At 46.1% G+C, this 19053-nt stretch overlaps 1 protein-coding gene across 3 annotated transcripts in view; it reads right to left on the minus strand.

Moving 5' to 3' along the window:
- Positions 1-19053, minus strand: part of LOC115128370 (poliovirus receptor homolog) — a 90257-nt gene that overhangs the window by 24131 nt on the left and 47073 nt on the right. For 2 of the 3 annotated variants that reach the window (XM_029658171.2, XM_029658170.2), the window contains exon 7: positions 10082-15651. The exons of the other annotated variant lie outside the window; for it this stretch is intronic. In XM_029658171.2, the coding sequence (XP_029514031.1) occupies positions 15098-15651 (554 nt within the window). In that variant the 3' untranslated portion in view covers positions 10082-15097. Of the gene's footprint in view, positions 1-10081; positions 15652-19053 lie in introns of those variants that run through there. 3 annotated transcript variants of the gene reach the window in all.

The following is a 19053-nucleotide window of genomic DNA, read 5'->3' on the forward strand; positions in this document are numbered from 1 at the left end:
CTCAGTACTTTGTTGAAGCACCTTTGGCAGTGATTACAGCCTTGAGTCATCTTAGGTATGATGCTACAAGCTTGACACACCTTTACTTGGGGAGTTTCCCCCACTCTTCTCTGCAGATCCTCTCAAGCTCGGTCCGGTTGGCTGAAGTGTCAACGCACAGCTATTTTCAGGTCTCTCCAGAGATGTTCAGCTCTGGCTGTGCCACTCAAGGACATTCAGAGACTTGTCCTGGAGCCACTCCTGCGTTGATTTGGCTGTGTTGCTAGGGACATTGTCCTGTTGGAAGGTAAACCGTCTCCCCATTTTGAGGCCCTGAACGCTCTGGAGCAGGTTTTCATCAAAGATCTCTCTGTACTTTGCTCCTATCATCTTTCCCTCAATCCTGAATAGTCTCCCAGTCCCTGCTGCTGAAAAACATCTCCACAGCATGTTGCTGCCACCACCATGCTTCACCGTAGGGATGGTGCCAGGTTTCCTCTAGACGTGACGCTTGGCATTCAGGCCAAAGAGTTCAATCTTAGTTTCATCAGACCAGAGAATCTTGTTTCTCATGGTCTGAGTCCTTTAGGTGCATTTTGGCAAACTCCAAGTGGGCTGTCATGTGCCTTTTACTGAGGAGTGGCTTCCGTTTGGGCACTCTACCATAAAGTGCTGCAGAGATGGTTGTCCTTCTGGAAGGCTCTGGAAGACTCTGGAGCTCGGTCAGAGTGACCATCGGGTTCTTGGTCACCTCCCTGACCAAGGCCTTTCTCCCCCGATTTCTCAGTTTTGCTGGGCGGCCAGCTCTAGGAAGAGTCTTGGTGGTTCTAAACTTCTTCCATTTAAGAATTATGGAGGCCACTGTGTTCTTGGGGACCTTCAATGCTGCAGACATTTTTTTGTACCCTTCCCCATATCGGTGCCTCGACACAATCCTGTTTCGGAGCTCCACTTACAATTCCTTCAACCTCATGGCTTGGTTTTTGCTCTGATATGCACTGTCAACTGTGGGACCTAAATATAAACAGGTGTGTGCCTTTCCAAATCATGTCCAATCAATTGAATTTACCACAGGTGGACTCCAATCAAGTTGCAGAAACATCAAGGATGATCAATGGAAACAGGATGCGCTGGATGTCAATTTAAAGTCTTATAGATAAGGGTCTGAATACTGTAAATAAGGCATGTTCATCATTTTTAATACATTTGCAAACATGTCCAAAAACCTGTTTTCGCTTTGTCATTATGGGGTACTGTGTGTAGATTGATGAGGAACGCGTTTCATTTAATACATTTTTGAATAATTTGTAGTGCTACAATTAATGAAGCTTTGTTTTTTGTCTTCTTTACCTGTTCTCGCATGGTAAAAAAAACTAAAAAAACTTTAGTATTGGTCGTATTGTCACAATGAACACATTGTCCACACTTGTAATTGCCAGTGGATGGGCCTGGGAGCCAAGTCACACGCTTCTTGGTAGCTGCATGCTGTGCATAACGGAATCGGCCTGATTGCCTCCATTTGCTTCTGTGGTACGCTCAATGTCGTTAACTCTAGTAGATCTGGATCACTTGAGGGTGTTCCAGTGTTCCAATACAATGGATTTGACGTGACCGGCACATGGGCTGTACTCCTTGGAAAAACACAAACGTGGGGGAAACACAAACCCCCTGGTTTCTATTAGTGCCAGTGAGTAGAAGCTCAGTCTCTCTAGCACGGGTATAGATAGGCCTGTTCAATGACACTCTTATCATACCCGCCTTGCAGGAACCTGGTGCACATATGAATTGAATTAAAACCATTGTGTGTACAGTATTGTACCCCACAAGGCTATTGTATCTATAGACAGCGCATGGAGTATAACATTAACCAGATCCAGATCACACTGAATTAGACTGATTAGATTGGGCCTCAAATGGAAATAAAGCATTGCGGAAGATATTGTATAGCATTAACAGAGTATGGCATTAACAGAGAGATAAAGATCCCCGTTGCGCTTGTCGCTCCATTTAATTTCCCTCTGGCCTGAAGGTCTTTCTCCCTCTCTCCCTCCTCTTTATGGGTGACAAACTGCGAGACGCTTGCTCTGCCAGGCGAGTGTCGAGACTGGCGACCCAGGGGGAGTCAGGCAGCCAGAGAGCCAGGCCGTACAGATGGCATCTCAAGACAGACAGAAGCCACCGCATATATCACAACACGGACGCCAGTGTAGTAGCTAATAGGCCTTGGGGCATAATAACGAGGGTATGAAGCGGGTACAATGGAAAGGGTAGAAAAGACATTCAAATATGGTTTTTACCCGTGCTGCCACCCAGTCATGGGGACAACAGGTCATGAATTGTGGATAGAGGCATGGTTAAGACTTTCCTATTAGTCACTGTGTTAGAGGGGAGGAAGGAGACAGTCTGCTCTCAGTGCAGACAGTCACAAGATGTAGATCTGTGGGGGGGGGCGAAGGGAAGACCGATAGAAAGATGTAAGAGAGAAATTAAATGAGTGTTTCTGTAACAAGACAAAGCAATAAAAACACCAACACTATTCACAGGAATCGACAACGAAACCGAGACACGAAAGGCCAACAATTCTTCGAATGGATCTTCGCCTAGGCGCACGGCTCCGCATGGGTGCCCATTACCCAGGAGTCAGTGCTTTGAGACTGCGGGGCCGGACCGCCCACTCAGGCTTTCGAGTGTAATCAGGCCGAGTAGGTGAGCCACGCTCGCTCGCCGTCTCTACTCGTCAGGCTAATGCAAATGGATGGATGGACGGCGTCCCGGACGGGTGATAGATTGAACGAGTGACAGCTGGGTCAACGGCAGGGAGTGAGTAATAGAGAGAGAGAGATGGAGGGATGGGAGTCATAGGATGGACTCGTTTATTAAGACGGTAAAGATGGTGAAAGGTAGTTGGCAAGATGTCTCCACGTGTCCCGAGGGAAGAGCCCCCAAGAACCGTAGCCCTGATGAACTGGATTCTGTTAGTGAGCCTGCCGTGTGAGAGGGCGGGACAGTGTGGGTGTATGTGTGCGTGAGACAGAGAGCTAGAGAAGACAGAAAGAAAAGGAAATGGAAAGAGTAAGAGAAAGAGAGAATGTGTGTGTGTATACTGCACGTGTGTGTGTGTGTGTGTGTGTGTGCGTGTGTTAGCCAAATAAAGATAGTGGAGATGGATTGAGTGATGTGAAAGCGGATATGAGACTCCATTATATCACCCTCACGTTTGTCGGGCTAAGCCGGTCACGAGACGAAGACAGAGGGGATGAAAGACCAAATGAAACTGATATCCCGGGTGAAGATGTTCTCAGTAAGATCCTGACAATGAGATATGATCTGTCGGCTGGAAGAGAGATGGAGAGGGGATAGACGGACATGACAATGCCTCAGTCTTCAAAATGAGAAAGCGAGTGAGCGTGTTCAAGGAGGTAGACGGATGGATAGTTGGAGAAAATGAGAGAGGGAAATACAAGACGAAGCAATACGGCGAGCTGCACATGGAGGAGTTGTGCGAGTCTGACTGATACACAGAGTAAGGTGATGGGAGAGAGGTGGTGATGAAGGGAGCGAATGAAAAGAGCGATATGAAAGACGGGTGAAAGGATGAGGAAAGAAATGAGAGCGATATGAAAGATGAGAGTGGACTGAGGGGTTGAGTGGCTATTCATCATGCACTGAATAGATGGGTAAATATTTGAGGAATGAAAAGGCTTCTCTCCCCCTCTCCTTCTTGCTCTCTCTCAGATGGAAAGGTATAGGATAAACAAACCAAGCTGTTTTTGTTCAAACTAATCCTCAAATTCCCTAGAGGCTGATATTGATTTTCAACAAACAAATGCAAAGGCATCCCCACAAATTAAAAACAGTTTTTTAAAGGCATTCCCACAAAAGTTAAAAAAGGGCATTCACACATACTGTAGAAACGGTTCTGTTCGGTACAAGAGTACATCCAATGAGACAAACACACCCAATCATCCAGCCACACGCACCCAATCATCCAGCCACACGCACGCAATCATCCAGCCACACGCAGCAATCATCCAGCCGCACGCAATCATCCAGCCACACGCACGCAATCATCCAGCCACACGCACGCAATCATCCAGCCACACGCACGCAATCATCCAGCCACACGCACACGCAATCCTCCAGCCACACGCACGCAATCATCCAGCCACACGCACGCAATCATCCAGCCACACGCACGCAATCATCCAGCCACACGCACGCAATCATCCAGCCACACGCACACGCAATCCTCCAGCCACACGCGCACGCAATCATCCAGCCACACACGCACGCAATCATCCAGCCACACACACGCACGCAATCATCCAGCCACACACACGCACGCAATCATCCAGCCACACACACGCACGCAATCATCCAGCCACACACACGCACGCAATCATCCAGCCACACACACGCACGCAATCATCCAGCCACACACACGCACGCAATCATCCAGCCACACACACGCACGCAATCATCCAGCCACACACACACGCACACAATCATCCAGCCACACACACACACACACACAATCATCCAGCACACACACACACACAATCATCCAGCCACACACACACACAATCATCCAGCCACACACACACAATCATCCAGCCACACACACACAATCATCCAGCCACACACACACAATCATCCAGCCACACACACACACTATCATCCAGCCACACACACACGCACCCAATCATCCAGCCACACACACACGCACCCAATCATCCAGCCACACACACGCACCCAATCATCCAGCCACACACACGCACCCAATCATCCAGCCACACACACACACAATCATCCAGCCACACACACACAATCATCCAGCCACCCACACACAATCATCCAGCCACACACACACGCACCCAATCATCCAGCCACACACACACGCACCCAATCATCCAGCCACACACACACGCACCCAATCATCCAGCCACACACACGCACCCAATCATCCAGCCACACACACGCACCCAATCATCCAGCCACACAGGCAAACCCATCTACACACACATCAATCACCCATCCCACTCCACACACACTCCCACCATTCATCTCATCTTTGATTCCCTCTGCAAAGATGATGATTAGAAGAAAACACAACCCCGGGATATCAGCCCAGAACGTACAGAAGTGCGTCATTTTCCCCTCTCTTTCTTCTCTTTGGTTAGGATCTGGAGGAAGTAGCGCAACTCTAGAGTGGGAGCTGCCTGTTGGGAATCGTGCTGGCGGGGGAAAGCGCTGGATTAAACATGGAAGGATCTGCAGAATGCCGGGAGCCACGCACATAACACACAATCACGCGCACACCCTCCACTTCGCATTAAAATCATTTCGTTTCGCAGGTCTATTCTTAGGCGCTAGAATACCCACTTCCTACTTCCCAACACGCATAAAGCAGCAGTAGAATGCTGGAGAACCAGAGGCCCTGTTGAATAGCTCTCATAAGAACGAGTCATCAATCTTCTCCATTACCCTTCTTAGAACGCCAATTAACCGTGGCTGGATCTAAGTGGAGGGAATAGAACGCTATGCTACTAAACGGTAGGTAGCCTACCCGCTACAGCGTAGGGCCAGTAACCAGTGCCTCTGGGGTGTCATACTAAACTCTGTCGATAACAAAAATATATTGGTGAATAAATAATTCTAGCTAATTGGGGGACAGAATATATTGTAACGACCCTGGATTTATAAGCACGGAAATCGACTCTGCCGCACGAGCATGCTTTTATGGAACAGTGGATAGCGCGCCAGACCTCGGGCTAGAAGGTTGAGGGTTCGAGACCTGCTCCATGCCTGTTTCATTACAATACTTTGAACGATACACTAAAGACCGTGTTCTGGATGGGTGAGAAAGCATCATGGCTGTGGATTGAAAGGGGAACTCCGTAGCTCAAACAATAACAAAGCACCACTGTTTTGGTAAACAGCTGAGGGATGGGGTTGGATAAATATAACCACTTGTTTAGAATTACACAAGCTTATAAGCTTTATATACACACACAAAGCTTCAAATGATTGGAGTCTGCCATTTCAGCGACACAACAGGTGTATAAAAATGAGCATACAACCATGCAAATCGCCATAGACAAACATTGGCAGAGGAATGGCCTTACTCAACGTGGCACCGTCATAGGATGCCACCTTTCCAACAAGTCAGTTCCTCCACTTTTTGAACAAATCTGGGGTTGGCGGATGCCGGGTGAACGCTACCTGCCCGAATGCATAGTGCCAACTGTAGTTTTGTGCAGGAGGATTAACGATCTGGGGCTGTTTTTCATGGTTCTGGCTAGACCCCTTAGTTCCAGTAAAGGGAAATCTTCACGCTACAGCATACAATGACATTCTAGATGATTCTGTGCTTCCAACTTTGTGGCAACAGTTTGGGGAAGGCCCTTTTTTCCTGTTTCAGCATGACAATGCCCCCGTGCACAAAGCAAGATCCTTACAGAAATGCTTTGTCGAGAATGGTGTGGAAGAACTTGACTGGCCTGCACCGAACCCTGACCTCAACCCCATCAAACACCTTTGGGATGAATTGGAGCACCGACTGTGAGCCAGGCCTAATCGTCCAACATCAGTGCCCGACCTCACTAATGCTCGTGGCTGAATGGAAGCAAGTCCCTGCAGCAAATGTTCCAACATCTAGTGGAAAACCTTCCCAGAAGAGTGGAGGCTCTTATAACAATAAATGGGGGACCAACTTCATATTATTGCCCATGATTTTGAAATGAGATGTTCAACGAGCAGGTGTCCACATACTTTTGCTCATGTAGTGTATTTTGGGTTACAACAGTTGAACTAAGCTCACGAGGCATGTATAAGTTATATTCTTCAAGAATCACTGGGTATATATATATCATTCATTTAATAAGTCAAAAATGGATGCAGCAATCACAGATTGACCCTTTAAAAAACATCATTTCAATTTGACATTAAAGATGTTCTTGATGGGGGAGAAAAGTATATAAAATGATAGTGGATTTAAAAGGCCTCTAGACAGTATGGCTGAGAGCAGTGGGGCAGGACTGTCGCAGCCTACATAAAAAGGGTTCGAGAACTGGTGGACTCTGACCATCATTTCGCAGGGAACGATGGGGACCTGAGAAGCGATAGTGCAGTGGAGTGTTTCAGAGGTGTCAGTCTTATCTTCACAAGCCAGAGAGAGAAGAGAAAGAGAGAGCAGCCGTCTGGTATCGCTCCCTCTGCTTTAGTCACCGCTGTGCAGAGAGCCAAACCGAAGATGACATGTCCGGTCTCCAAGTGCTCCAACCTCCTCTCCTTGGCTCAGTGTCACTTCCCTGGTTCAACATTCTGAACCTTGTCATTGCAGTTAGCGAGCCGGCGCTATCCATTACCCACTGTCCTGGGATCAGTTCGGATTGGCAACTTTAACCCGCATAACATCACATACCAACCGGTGACCACTTTACGGGTGGTAGGTAGATGCTGATTCTAGATCAGCTGGAAACGCGTTGAATCCTGTTGCTGCCGTAGCCTTCTCAAAAGCTGCTGTAGCTCGCCGAGTTCTCCCTCATGCGCACACGTACGACGACGGGACACCCACGAGTGTGAAACAGGCACAGCTGACGAAGTCACAAGGCTTTTCTTAAGAAACCTGCGTTCACACATTACTGTAGGTTTTCCCTGGCAACTGCTGCACATCGACTTGGTACTGGTACTCACTGTATAGGGCGGCAGGTAGCCTAGTGGTTAGAGCGTTGGACTAGTAACATTTACATTTAAGTAACCGGAAGGTTGCAAGTTCAAATCCCCGAGCTGGCAAGGTACAAATCTGTCGTTCTGCCCCTGAACAAGCAGTTAACCCACTGTTCCTCGGCCGTCATTGTAAATAAGAATTTGTTCTTAACTGACTTGCCTAGTTAAATAAAAAATAAAAAGTGGTTAAGAGTGTTGGGCGAGTAAACGAAAGGTTGGAAAAGGACTCATAAATAAGCATTGTACCGTTAGTCCGCACCTGTTGTTTACAAAGCATGCGACAAATAACATTTGACTTGAACTCACAGGTGCTGTGACAACTGACGGCAAAACTGTTCACACAGACACAAATGTGAGTTTCTGACGAGAAACAGAGAGAACAATTCAGGAGGTGGTGAACTGGACAGGATTTTCTCCCTGGCTGACTATCTGTCCATCTCACTGAGAGACTGGCCTGGAGAAAAGACGCTGTAGGCCATTTATCTGTCAATCTGTGTCAATCCACTCAGCCCGAGTGGCGCGGGAAAGGTGAGAGAGGTGTCAGGTCCCAGGGTGGTCCACATAGGGCTCAATGGAAGACCCCCCCTGCGGCTGTCCACAGTTCTGCCGGTCTATTAATACTGGACAGCAAGAGCCATTAGTGGCCTTGTCAATATACTGTGGGCAGGGCAAGCAGCCGGCGGGCCCAAACATAGTAGGCAATCAGGCGTTTCTGCTAGCCCTGCCCGGACACCCTCTGGTTAAGATCACAAGCCCCAAGGTAAATAACGAGCTACTAGGTCATGTGGGCGAGACACTTATTGACGAGTCGAGGAAAATCTTTTCAAGCATTCCAGTGCAATTTTATGGGCTACCGAGTACAAACAATGACATTCCACAAATAACACTACGGAAGAACGTGTTAGGCAGTTTATTTTACATTTCAGTTTTAATTTTTTATTTATAATCTCTCTCATTTAAAAAAAAAAAAATTCCTTTTCTAATTTGGCATGGAATTTTGACATGCCTGGGAATGCAGACCTGCCCGTCTTCCATTCATACGTGTGGATAAAGGAACGTTTTAAATAAAGAAAAACGATATGCATAGATGGCGGCCAACAAAACCCATAACAATTCACATTCTCTCACACATTGGTCTCGTGAGGAAAAATAGGTCCAACAGTCAACTGTTAAAAGAAAAAAACGGGGAACTAATAGAATAATATGCACCAAAATAAATAAATAAATGAATGGAGTGTCAGCTAATGACATGATTTCGCGTCGAGGCAGAAAAACGACATCCCATTACTATGACATGTGGGTCTACTTCAGTCGTTAATGTGCCCTGCTACATTATTTAACATTCTGCCTGTATGCCCCGCCAGAAACAATTGGTATCCTTCCACTTTGACAATTGACAACCAAAGGACTGTAGATTGTCTGGAGGTACAGTAATTGTTTTTCTTGTCACAATCCCACCTTCCAAAGCCATTACTAAGACTTACATGCCAGCAGACTTGAGGTAGATTGACTTTTGTAAAATATGACTCTTAAACAAAATCTTAAATAAATAAAAAATATATTTTTTTCAGTACCGTTCCCTGAACTAAAACTAAGCCATTCGTGTCAGAATCACCTGCATTAGGTCAACAAGGATAAAAGGCCCGAATGAAGAGGGATTGACAGAGTGCTGCAAAGAGGCGTAGTCAAGGCAACAGACGAGGACCTAAAGTGGACTCAGGAGGACCATAAATGTCTCGACTGCAGTCAAGACTTTTGCGGGGCAATGTAGTACCACAAGTTTGGGCTGAATAAGCCACCTTATTTAAGTCCATACATTTTTTTTTTTGGGGGGGTCTGCAGTCAACAAACATCATCCAGCCCACATGTTGTAAACAACACACTCAGCGAACCACGAATGCATCCATTTTAAGATACTGCTCGTTGCCGTCAGTATTCTTAGCATGGCGGTCTCTAGCACTTTGGGTAACTGCACTTGTCTCGATAGGATGGTTGTCGAAGCATGTGATAGAATGTAACCGAACAGACCGTCCTGTGTGTAAACAACGGGAATCATTTCATTCCTATAATAAAAGCTCCACCTAATAACCGCAAGGGCCGAAGCAACAAAAAAACATTGTCGATATACATGTTACATACGCAATCAAATGTGCAGACGGATCGCTAGGCTGGCTGAACGTCACACATAACGGACTCAAAATCATACTTAGAAATCCATCATACTTCAATAAAACACCAGAATACAAATATAATGTTGACGGGACGAACCGGAACGAAAGGTTCCAAATGAAAAACCACCCACACACACACAGTCAGACGGTGACACAGAAGACATTGTTATTCTAGCAGCTTGTAGTGAGGAGACACAAACATCTTGGAATATAGGAACATTTTAATATTATTCATATTCTCCAGGTCACCGTCCTGTCAATATTGTACACAACAACAACAACAAAAAAAACACTGTAGAATTGACCAGAAAATATTAATATCTTGTTATACCAGCAGCTGGGCAGAACAGATGCACTAACGTAACCACATCAATTAGTAATGCATGTTGCAAGTATGTTGGATTTATTTATACTTTGTACACAAAGGGACACGGGGAATAATGCATGTGGCGAAACTGTGAATTTAAGGCTTTGTTTGGTGGTCTTGAGATTAGAGTCAGACAAGAATTGTAGGATGTCGTGACCCATTTATGCTTTTTAAAACCACCACCACCACCCTTACACAGGGCTGGTAATTGCATGCCAGAGACATTGCTTTTTATTCTGACATGGTCCTTAGAAGCTGGAGCACCACTTCCCACAGAGTGAAATTGGTGCTTGTTTACTTCTAAAAAAATAAAAATAAAAACAGGGGAATGGCGAATCAAATGTTTTAAGCCTCTGTAGAGAAAGACGTTGCCTCTCTGTTCATCTTAATAACAAGATGGAGAGTGATGGAGTCACAGGAACCCAACGAGGAACAAGCTTCCCCCCCTAATGGGAGGCATCGAACTCAGTGTGTGGCGGGGCAGGGAAATATAGTGTGTGTGTGAGAGAATTCTATGGGTGAAACAGATCTGCATGGGTGTGTGATTATATGCTCTCTAGTGGGAGTTTATCTGCGGAAGGGGGCGAGAGAGTGTTTGCGTGGAAAAGATGGTCAGAGCAGATTGGAGAGCAAGGCCCTCGATAATATACACCTCTACATACCAGCAGGCTACAAGATACATGCCTTGACGCACATGTAATTAAATGAAGGTCATTTGTAGTCATTGGTTATTTTCCAACCATCTCCCATGATAGTAGTCTGTGACGTTTACCATTACCCACACTGCACTTATAAATAACATCTCTTAAGGGAGTATTGAAGATACACACACACCTACTTCATTAAATGGATATCTTACATCAAGATATACACAACCAACACCTCACATAAGAACACTTATTTTTCTTGATAAAATAAAAAAAAATGGGTACCCATTCGCATAAAACATCATAAGGAAAACAGTTCATTTGAACACAGTGGTGATGATCTGATAATGTGATAGGAATCTGTGATTAGAGGTCGACCGATTAATCGGCATGGCCGATTTCAAGTTTTCATAACAAATCAGTAAATCGGCCTTTTTTGGACGCCGATTATGGACGATTACATTGCAATCCACGAGGAGACTGCGTGGCAGGCTGACCACCTGTTACGCGAGGGCAGCGTCAAAAGGACCTTGTGGCTGCAAGGAGTCAAGGTAAGTTGCTAGCTAGCATTAAACTTATCTTATAAAAAACAATCAATCTTCACATAATCACTAGTTAACTACACATGGTTGATGATATTACTAGGTTAACTAGCTTGTCCTGCGTTGTATATAATCAATGCAGTGTCTTAATTTATTATCGAATCACAGCCTACGTTAATTTCGCCAAACGGGTGATGATTTAACAAAAGCGCATTTGCGAAAAATGTACCAAGCCATAAACATCAATGCCTTTCTTAAAATCAATACACAGAAGTATATATTTTTTAAACCTGCATATTTAGCTAAAAGGAATTCATGTTAGCAGACAATATTAACTAGGGAAATTGTGTCAGTTCTTTGCGTTCAGTGCAAGCAGAGTCAGGGTATATGCAACAGTTTGGGCCGCCTGGCTCGTGTGAAGACCATTTCTTCCTAACAAAGACCGTAATTAATTTGCCAGAATTTGACATAATTATGACATAACATCGAAGGTTATGCAAAGTAACAGCAATATTTTGACTTAGGGTTGCCACCCATTCAATAAAATACAGAACGGTTCCGTATTTCACTGAAAGAAAATTTTGTTTTCGAAATGATAGTTTCCAGATTTGACCATATTAATGACCAAAGGCTCTTATTTCTGTGTTTATTATATTAAGTCTATGATTTATTATTTGATAGAGCAATCTGACTGAGGGGTGGTAGGCAGCAGCAGGCTCGTAAGCATTCATTCAAACAGCACTTTACTGCGTTTGCCAGCAGCTCTTAGCAATGCTTGAGGCACAGCGCTGTTTATGACTTCCAACCTATCAACTCCTGAGATTAGGCTGGCAATACTAAAGTGCCTATATGAACATCCAATAGACAAAGGTATACGAAATACAAATGGTACAGAGAAATAGTCTATGCATCATAATTCCTATAATAACTACAACCTAAAACTTCTTAACTGGGAATATTGAACCACCAGCTTTCATATGTTCTCATGTTCTGAGCAAGGAACTTAAACGTTAGCTTTTTTACATGGAACATATTGCACTTCTACTTTCTTCTCCATCACTGTTTTTTTGCATTATTTAAACCAAATTGAACATGTTTCATTATTTATCTGAGACTAAATAGATTCTATTGATGTATTATATTAAGTAAAAATAAAAGTGTTCATTGTTCATTCAGTATTGTTGTAATTGGCATTATTACACATATATATTTATTTTTAATAAAACAATTATAAAATAACTAATTAAAAAATGTTTTAATGTTTTTTTATTTAAAAATAAGAAATCGGTATTGGCTTTTTTTTGGCCCTCTAATAATTCGGTATCGCCGTTGAAAAATCATAATCAGTCGACCTCTATCTGTGATAAGAAAAAGCAAAGGAGGGGGAATGGGGCACAATATTTACAGAGCAACGGCCCGGACGCCAATACCCAATCAGGTTTCCATCTGGCCGGGGGTGGCACAGGAGACCACTCCAAAGGCCCTTCATCCCGGCTCCGCCAGTGTAATATTCATGTCCACGCGGGTCCCCGTGCTAAGCAGTTTCCTATCACCGTCCTCCAACCCCTTCATCAGTGAGGTTACTGTGCATGAAATGACTGATGAATGACTCAGAGATAGGCTTAGCCATCCATATGTATGACATTATGCAAAACAACTCCTGCATAACATTGGGCTATTGCGCGGTGAATCAGCATGTGGGATATACACAACTCGAATCTGTACAATCACGCTACATACACCCTTGCACAATACACACACACACACACACACACACACACACACACACACACACACACACACTAGGCCGCTACGTTAAAGTGAACTGCGGCAATCTGACAGTGGAACATACTGCGGGTGGGGTTAGCCCCTTAACCTCGTTCCAAGTCTGGCAGCGATTCAAATTCGGTCAACTCAGAACTCGAAAAACACATATGCCGGCCAGGCTTAGAACTAATGGGCCTCGCACATGGTCAGAAAGATCCCCACACACAGTCACAGGCGTATTTTGTGTGTTACTGCTCCCCTTAGAAGGCCCGGCAGAGATTTGTCCATTAACATACAGCAAAAAAAACAACGACTCAGCATTTCGCCCTGCTAAAATAATGATAATACTGTATTTTGAAGTAGATGAATCGATCGTTGACGGTCGACAACAAGGCAGACGGTCGACCTCATAACACTTCATAACTCCTACTGAGTTCGGGAGTGAAGCTTCGCAATTTCAGCCGTATGTGCGGCTTGTCCTATTATTAATGCTTGGGCTTATCTGCATTAAAAATCGCAAAAGCGCTCAATACCAGCCAGAAATCAGCCTCTCTCGCTCTATACCTCTACATAAGATAATGCCCAACACTTTTATGCTTCTTCTACTCCTGAATTAAACATGTGGGCTAGGAACAGTTTGTTCTGGTATAAAAAAAAAATCAAAAACGAGGGAAATATTCCGCCTCCGGTCCCTCGAGCATCAACGGCGAAACATTTCTTTACCATTAAATAGACGGCGCGTTTATTGACTTGCCGGGGAAATGGAGTCCGCTTCCTTTTTGTTTTTTAATTGGTCAAACTGACAGGCAGAGCAGGAGGTTCAGTTTGAGCTGGGTGTGCATGTCGATCTGTCTCATGCTATCGCTAGGCAGACTAGACGTGGCTCCGATCATTACAGGAGCTGGCTGGTCCCTCAGCGTGGAAGGCCAGTACAAGCCTGGCACTGGGCCCAATACCCTGGGATGGTGCCAGCTGACCCCGCTGCCCTTCGCTTCAGCAGCGACGTTCCACCAACATGAACCGCCAACAGACAGTTGGGAAAAACAAACAGATCTGGTCGCACCATTTCTCTCATCCAAACCCCAGCTCCAGCTCGGTCTACCACGTCGTTGGCCTCCCATATGTAAAAGAAAATAATGAAGAGAGAAAAAAAAGAAAAGAAAAAGAAAGAAGGAAATGGAAGTTGGAAACTAAGTTGGTGGGACTAACTCTGCCTAAGTCTTTATATATGAGTCATTAACACCAAATGTGGTTTCAACAAGGCCTGAAGGCCCAAACATCTTGATAATACAAAATACCATTTTTACGTAACACTGTGCTAATGGAACGCCTGTTATGATGCACACGAAGACAACAAGTTACAGCTCGGTTCCTCGTCCTGCGCACGGCGGTCCGCTGGAGGACGTCTTCAAGCAGTAGCCGTGGTGATAGAACGAGTGTGACCATCTAGGAATGCGTCTAAAAGTTGTACCACGAAGGCGACATTGAACAGTACGTTTCCTTACCGAGAAAAAGTCTTTAGTGTTTGCAGTCCTGTGGATTAGTGGGCTACTAAACGCAGTCACATGGTCACTCTTCACGTTTCACTTGCTAAGATGAAATGGAGCAGTAAGCAGCATTGAAGATGAGTTACATTGTTACAATTTATTTTGGTAGACTGACTGACTTATCGAGATGCCGAGTCATTGACCAGCGCACTCAAGTCATCATTCCGCTTGTTCCTCAGTTACAGTTCAGTTTCAACACCTTCTTTTGTTTCTGTAGTTATTTTTTTGTGTAAAATTACCATAAGCGTAGCATGTCTATTTAGTATGCAGGGGGATGGGTGGTTGTTGGTGGACTCTCCACCCTGTCCTCAGCTCTCCCTCCTGGACCCTGTTGGTTGACCGCCCCTCTCTAGACGTAGATGGCAGTCCGGGAGATGACCGACCCGTCACGCTGCGACTCCATGTCGTCGTCCAGGTACATGCTGACCCCTCCCATCTCTTCGTTGTGCCGGTGGATGTGATAGGCTGGAACCATGCCCACGCTAAAGCTGTCGTAGCGCTCCTCTTCCTCCTCCAGGCTGTCGTCGAGGGCGTCAAATTTCCTGCGCTCCGCCTCGTCCATCTCGCTGCTCAGCAGGATGTCGTGGGCGGTGGGAGTGGAGCCTGGCGGGCCGTGGAAGTCGTTGACATTCTCCGCCAGCGCTCCGGGGTCGCTCTCGCGGTACGTATAGATGGGCCCGTTGATGTTGGCCCCCGTGCCTTCGTTCTTGTTGCCAGCTCCGCCGAAGAGGCGGGCTTTGTTCCCGTAGGCGCCAGGCTCTCCGTTGCCGGGGTAACCGCGCCGTTGCCGGCGACTGCGGGTCACCAGGACAGCAATCAGCGAGCTGACCAGCAGTAGGGCCAGCAGGCTGCCGATGATAGCCCCTGCCACCACGCCCGCGTTGGACGGGTCCACTATGGCCTCTGAAAAGGGGGGAGGAGAGGAGCAAAAGGTAGAGGGAGAGACAAAAAAATGGGGGGAGGAAAGAGGGGGTTGGTCGGTTTTTAAATGGGCCTCTTTCCGTAGGAGTAGTGTTGTTGTTCTGGTGCTCTCCTGGTGAGATGCGGTCAGTGAGGTGGTGTCTCGATTAGTGTTGTAGCGATTTGACTGGGATTGATTCCTCCCCTTTAGTTGCAGTTTTTGTTTTTGAAGCCCCCCCGTTGCCCATTTCTACGGTCCTAGTACCGTTGGTGTGAGCCAAGTTTGAGCCGGTCCACTCTTGTTTCGGTAGAGAAACAAAAATGAGGAACACATTTTGTGACCCACGATGTGACGAATCCCTGGTCTGAGATTTTGACCGAGGCGTACATCGGGCACAACAACGCAGAGACGAGAGACAGGAAAAGAGACAGGGAAAGAGACAGGGAAAGAGACAGGGAAAGAGACAGGGAAAGAGACAGGGAAAGAGACAGGGAAAGGGAAGTGAAAGAGACAGGGAAAGAGACAGGAAAGGGGAAGTGAAAGGGGACTATAGAAGTGGAAATGACTAGCACACTGTGGTCATGCATGATGGAACTGAAAAATGGAACACGTCGACATACTGCTCTGCCCCCCCTCGCCCCTAATCGGTCAGTTAGTTTAACCCCGGGCTATGAGCTCTCCCCCACTGTAAACCAGAAACCAGTGTAAACGGAGCAACTCAACTCAGAGTCACACGAGGCAAAAACCCACCTGCAGTTTGATCCATTCCAAAAACCAGACCCCATACAGGGCAGCTTGGAATGCACTGCCAAGACAGAGGGCTAGGGAGATGCAAGGCCCTGATGTCCATATCTAAATCTGGGTATAGGGAGGTGAAAACATCAAAGCCACAGCACAGGGAGAAACAGGACAAGGGTAGTTGGGAGTCAGGACTAAATTAACCAGAAAGGGGTAATAAATGTCAAAAATGATCACAGCGAGCTTATATCACCGCCTATATTACTGTCACTCATAGAGATTAGGGGGAAGGAGCACAACAGCCAACCTGAACCATCTTTTCCTGTTTCAGCGAATCACAATTTAGCGAACAGGAAAAAGGCAAGGGAAATAAAATGGACCTGGAATGGATGTTGAAAATAATGAGGAGTACGATTTCAGGTTCTTGCTGTACAGTACAGGTAAAGTACCCATATGTATAGAACTGTAAATATCCAATAATATTTATAAGGTTGACGCACTCAAGGCACTTAACGTGTCGAGAGGGAATGTACAGAGTTGGGCTGCCAGTGCTGTACAGTGTGAACTCTATCAATTGGGGTAAGAGCACCTTCTCAACCTCTGCATGCACGTTCACCTCAAATCTTCCGCCCCGTCTCCCCCTCCCCTGAAAAGCTCCAGTGTTTCCATGACAATCTCAATCATTTCAATTTCAAGTAGTCTAGTCTGAAGCGACCGGGGCGTTTCTTCAAATCACCCCAATTCCCTCCCTCTCTTTCCGTGTTGGAAGCCGACAAAAACGAGCACACACACACACAGTCTTTTTTTTTTACTCCTCAGTTTTCCTCAGTTCTCTACAGCCCATTTAATCCCCCTCTCTCTCTCCGGAGACGTGGAAGTTTCTAAACAATTTATTTCAGAGAACGCCGGGCAGATGTGCTTAAACTAACACACAGAGCTCTCCCTCACACACACACAGAATTTAATTGTGGTGCTCATTCTTCCCACTAGAGGTGAGAAACGCTAGGAGGCCTCCCCCCACCTCACCCCGGTGACATCCCCCACCCTTAAGTCAATCTGCTTCCTCATTCACCAACGCCTTCTTCCCAGCTGCAGTCTCTACGCAGCAGTAACACCGTATTCACACAGTCGGCAAGCACTCTTAAGTGGCCTTGCTGGCTGCTGTGAGGATGTGTCGACAGCACACAACAAGGCGGGGGTGGACTAGCGTAGCGCCGAGGGCGCCCCTCCCAGTCTGACAACGCCACCACAACAACGTAAGCTAGGAGTTAATGAAAAGAAACGACTGCATTGCATGATCGTAAAATAAAAATACATCCTGGAAAGCAGATGGGTGAATCTGGATCGGGTATTGATTTTCCAGTGTTTGTGTCTGGCGGTACGTGGCTAGATAGTAAACACACCGCATTTCATAGCTGCAAAGGATAAGCATCTTGTTAACGGCTATACTCTGCATACTGGATAATATAAACGTTGAGAGGTCCATCAACAAATATTATTGGGTTACCGTCTAAACACATCTGATGGTTTAGCTTACGGCACATCATTTAGACACCAATGTTACAGTACACGAGGCACACAATTTACACATCTGTCAGCACCTGTTTGTCTTAAGACTCAATAAATTCATAACATGAATCTCTATTCTCAGATAAAGGACTCGGATTCTCAATCAGTGCTGCAACTACTGTACCAAGACTGCATTATACACAGGCATGCATTTCGAGACCAATTCTAAGTTGGACAAATCCTGCTGCGATGATTGAATCCAGGACCTTGGCTGTTGATCGAGCTCAACAAACCGACACACGGTGAATAGCAATGCTGCAATTGGCCTCAAAATGAGTTATTCTGTGTTTCCATGAGTCATTCACGAGGGGAAGCTGAAGGGACAGAGAACCGGAAAGAGCGAGAGAAAATGAAGTGTGTGTGTGGTTCCAGGTTCATTCTTCCAGTACAGAGTGAGGAGGCCCAAAAGCTAGGGTCGAGGGGGGGGGGAGCAATCCCAGTACTCGTCCTGAAGGATTTAGGGCACTGGGTCTTGAGGTGACTACCCATTGATTAATGATGGGGGATTATTGAGACAGATAGTCATCTGATGTGCCATAAGAGCTCACCCTCTGGCTAATTGAAAAAGGTAGCTTCATGACCCTGGAGGATTACAGAGCTATGCTCCTGCCTGAGGTTATGCAGATAGTGCAGCCTGTTTCTGCTGGGCCAGGCCAGGGGGCAGTTGCATTTACAAGCATGGGGGGAATGAGGAAAATGACAAAGCACAAAATGGCAGGGTGTGAGCGGTTAATGCAACGGCAAAGCGTTCGGGCTTAGACTTTATCATTCCAATTGAAATGCAGCCGCTCGCAGGCAAGGCAATCATTGCCCTCTGCTTGGGTCTGTTAGACGTCTGGCAGTGGAATGACAAATCAGGCATATCATTCTGTCGCTCGTTGACGTCAAACGGCTGAGGCAGAGCGGGATTGGAATTGGAAGGGGGGGTGGGGTCTCTCCTGAGAAAGTCTGGCTGCTACCTCAGGTAGGGTTGGTGGAGAACCTGACCACCAGAGTAAAATTGAAAATGTGGCCCAAGTTCAGTGAAGGAAGCACAAGGTGGTTGCTGACATTTGAATGAAAGACAAACAAAGTCTTCCTGACTAGTTGTCATGAAC

Source organism: Oncorhynchus nerka, linkage group LG4 (assembly GCF_034236695.1).
Source record: "Oncorhynchus nerka isolate Pitt River linkage group LG4, Oner_Uvic_2.0, whole genome shotgun sequence".
In the NCBI taxonomy this organism is placed as follows: Eukaryota; Metazoa; Chordata; class Actinopteri; order Salmoniformes; family Salmonidae; genus Oncorhynchus; species Oncorhynchus nerka.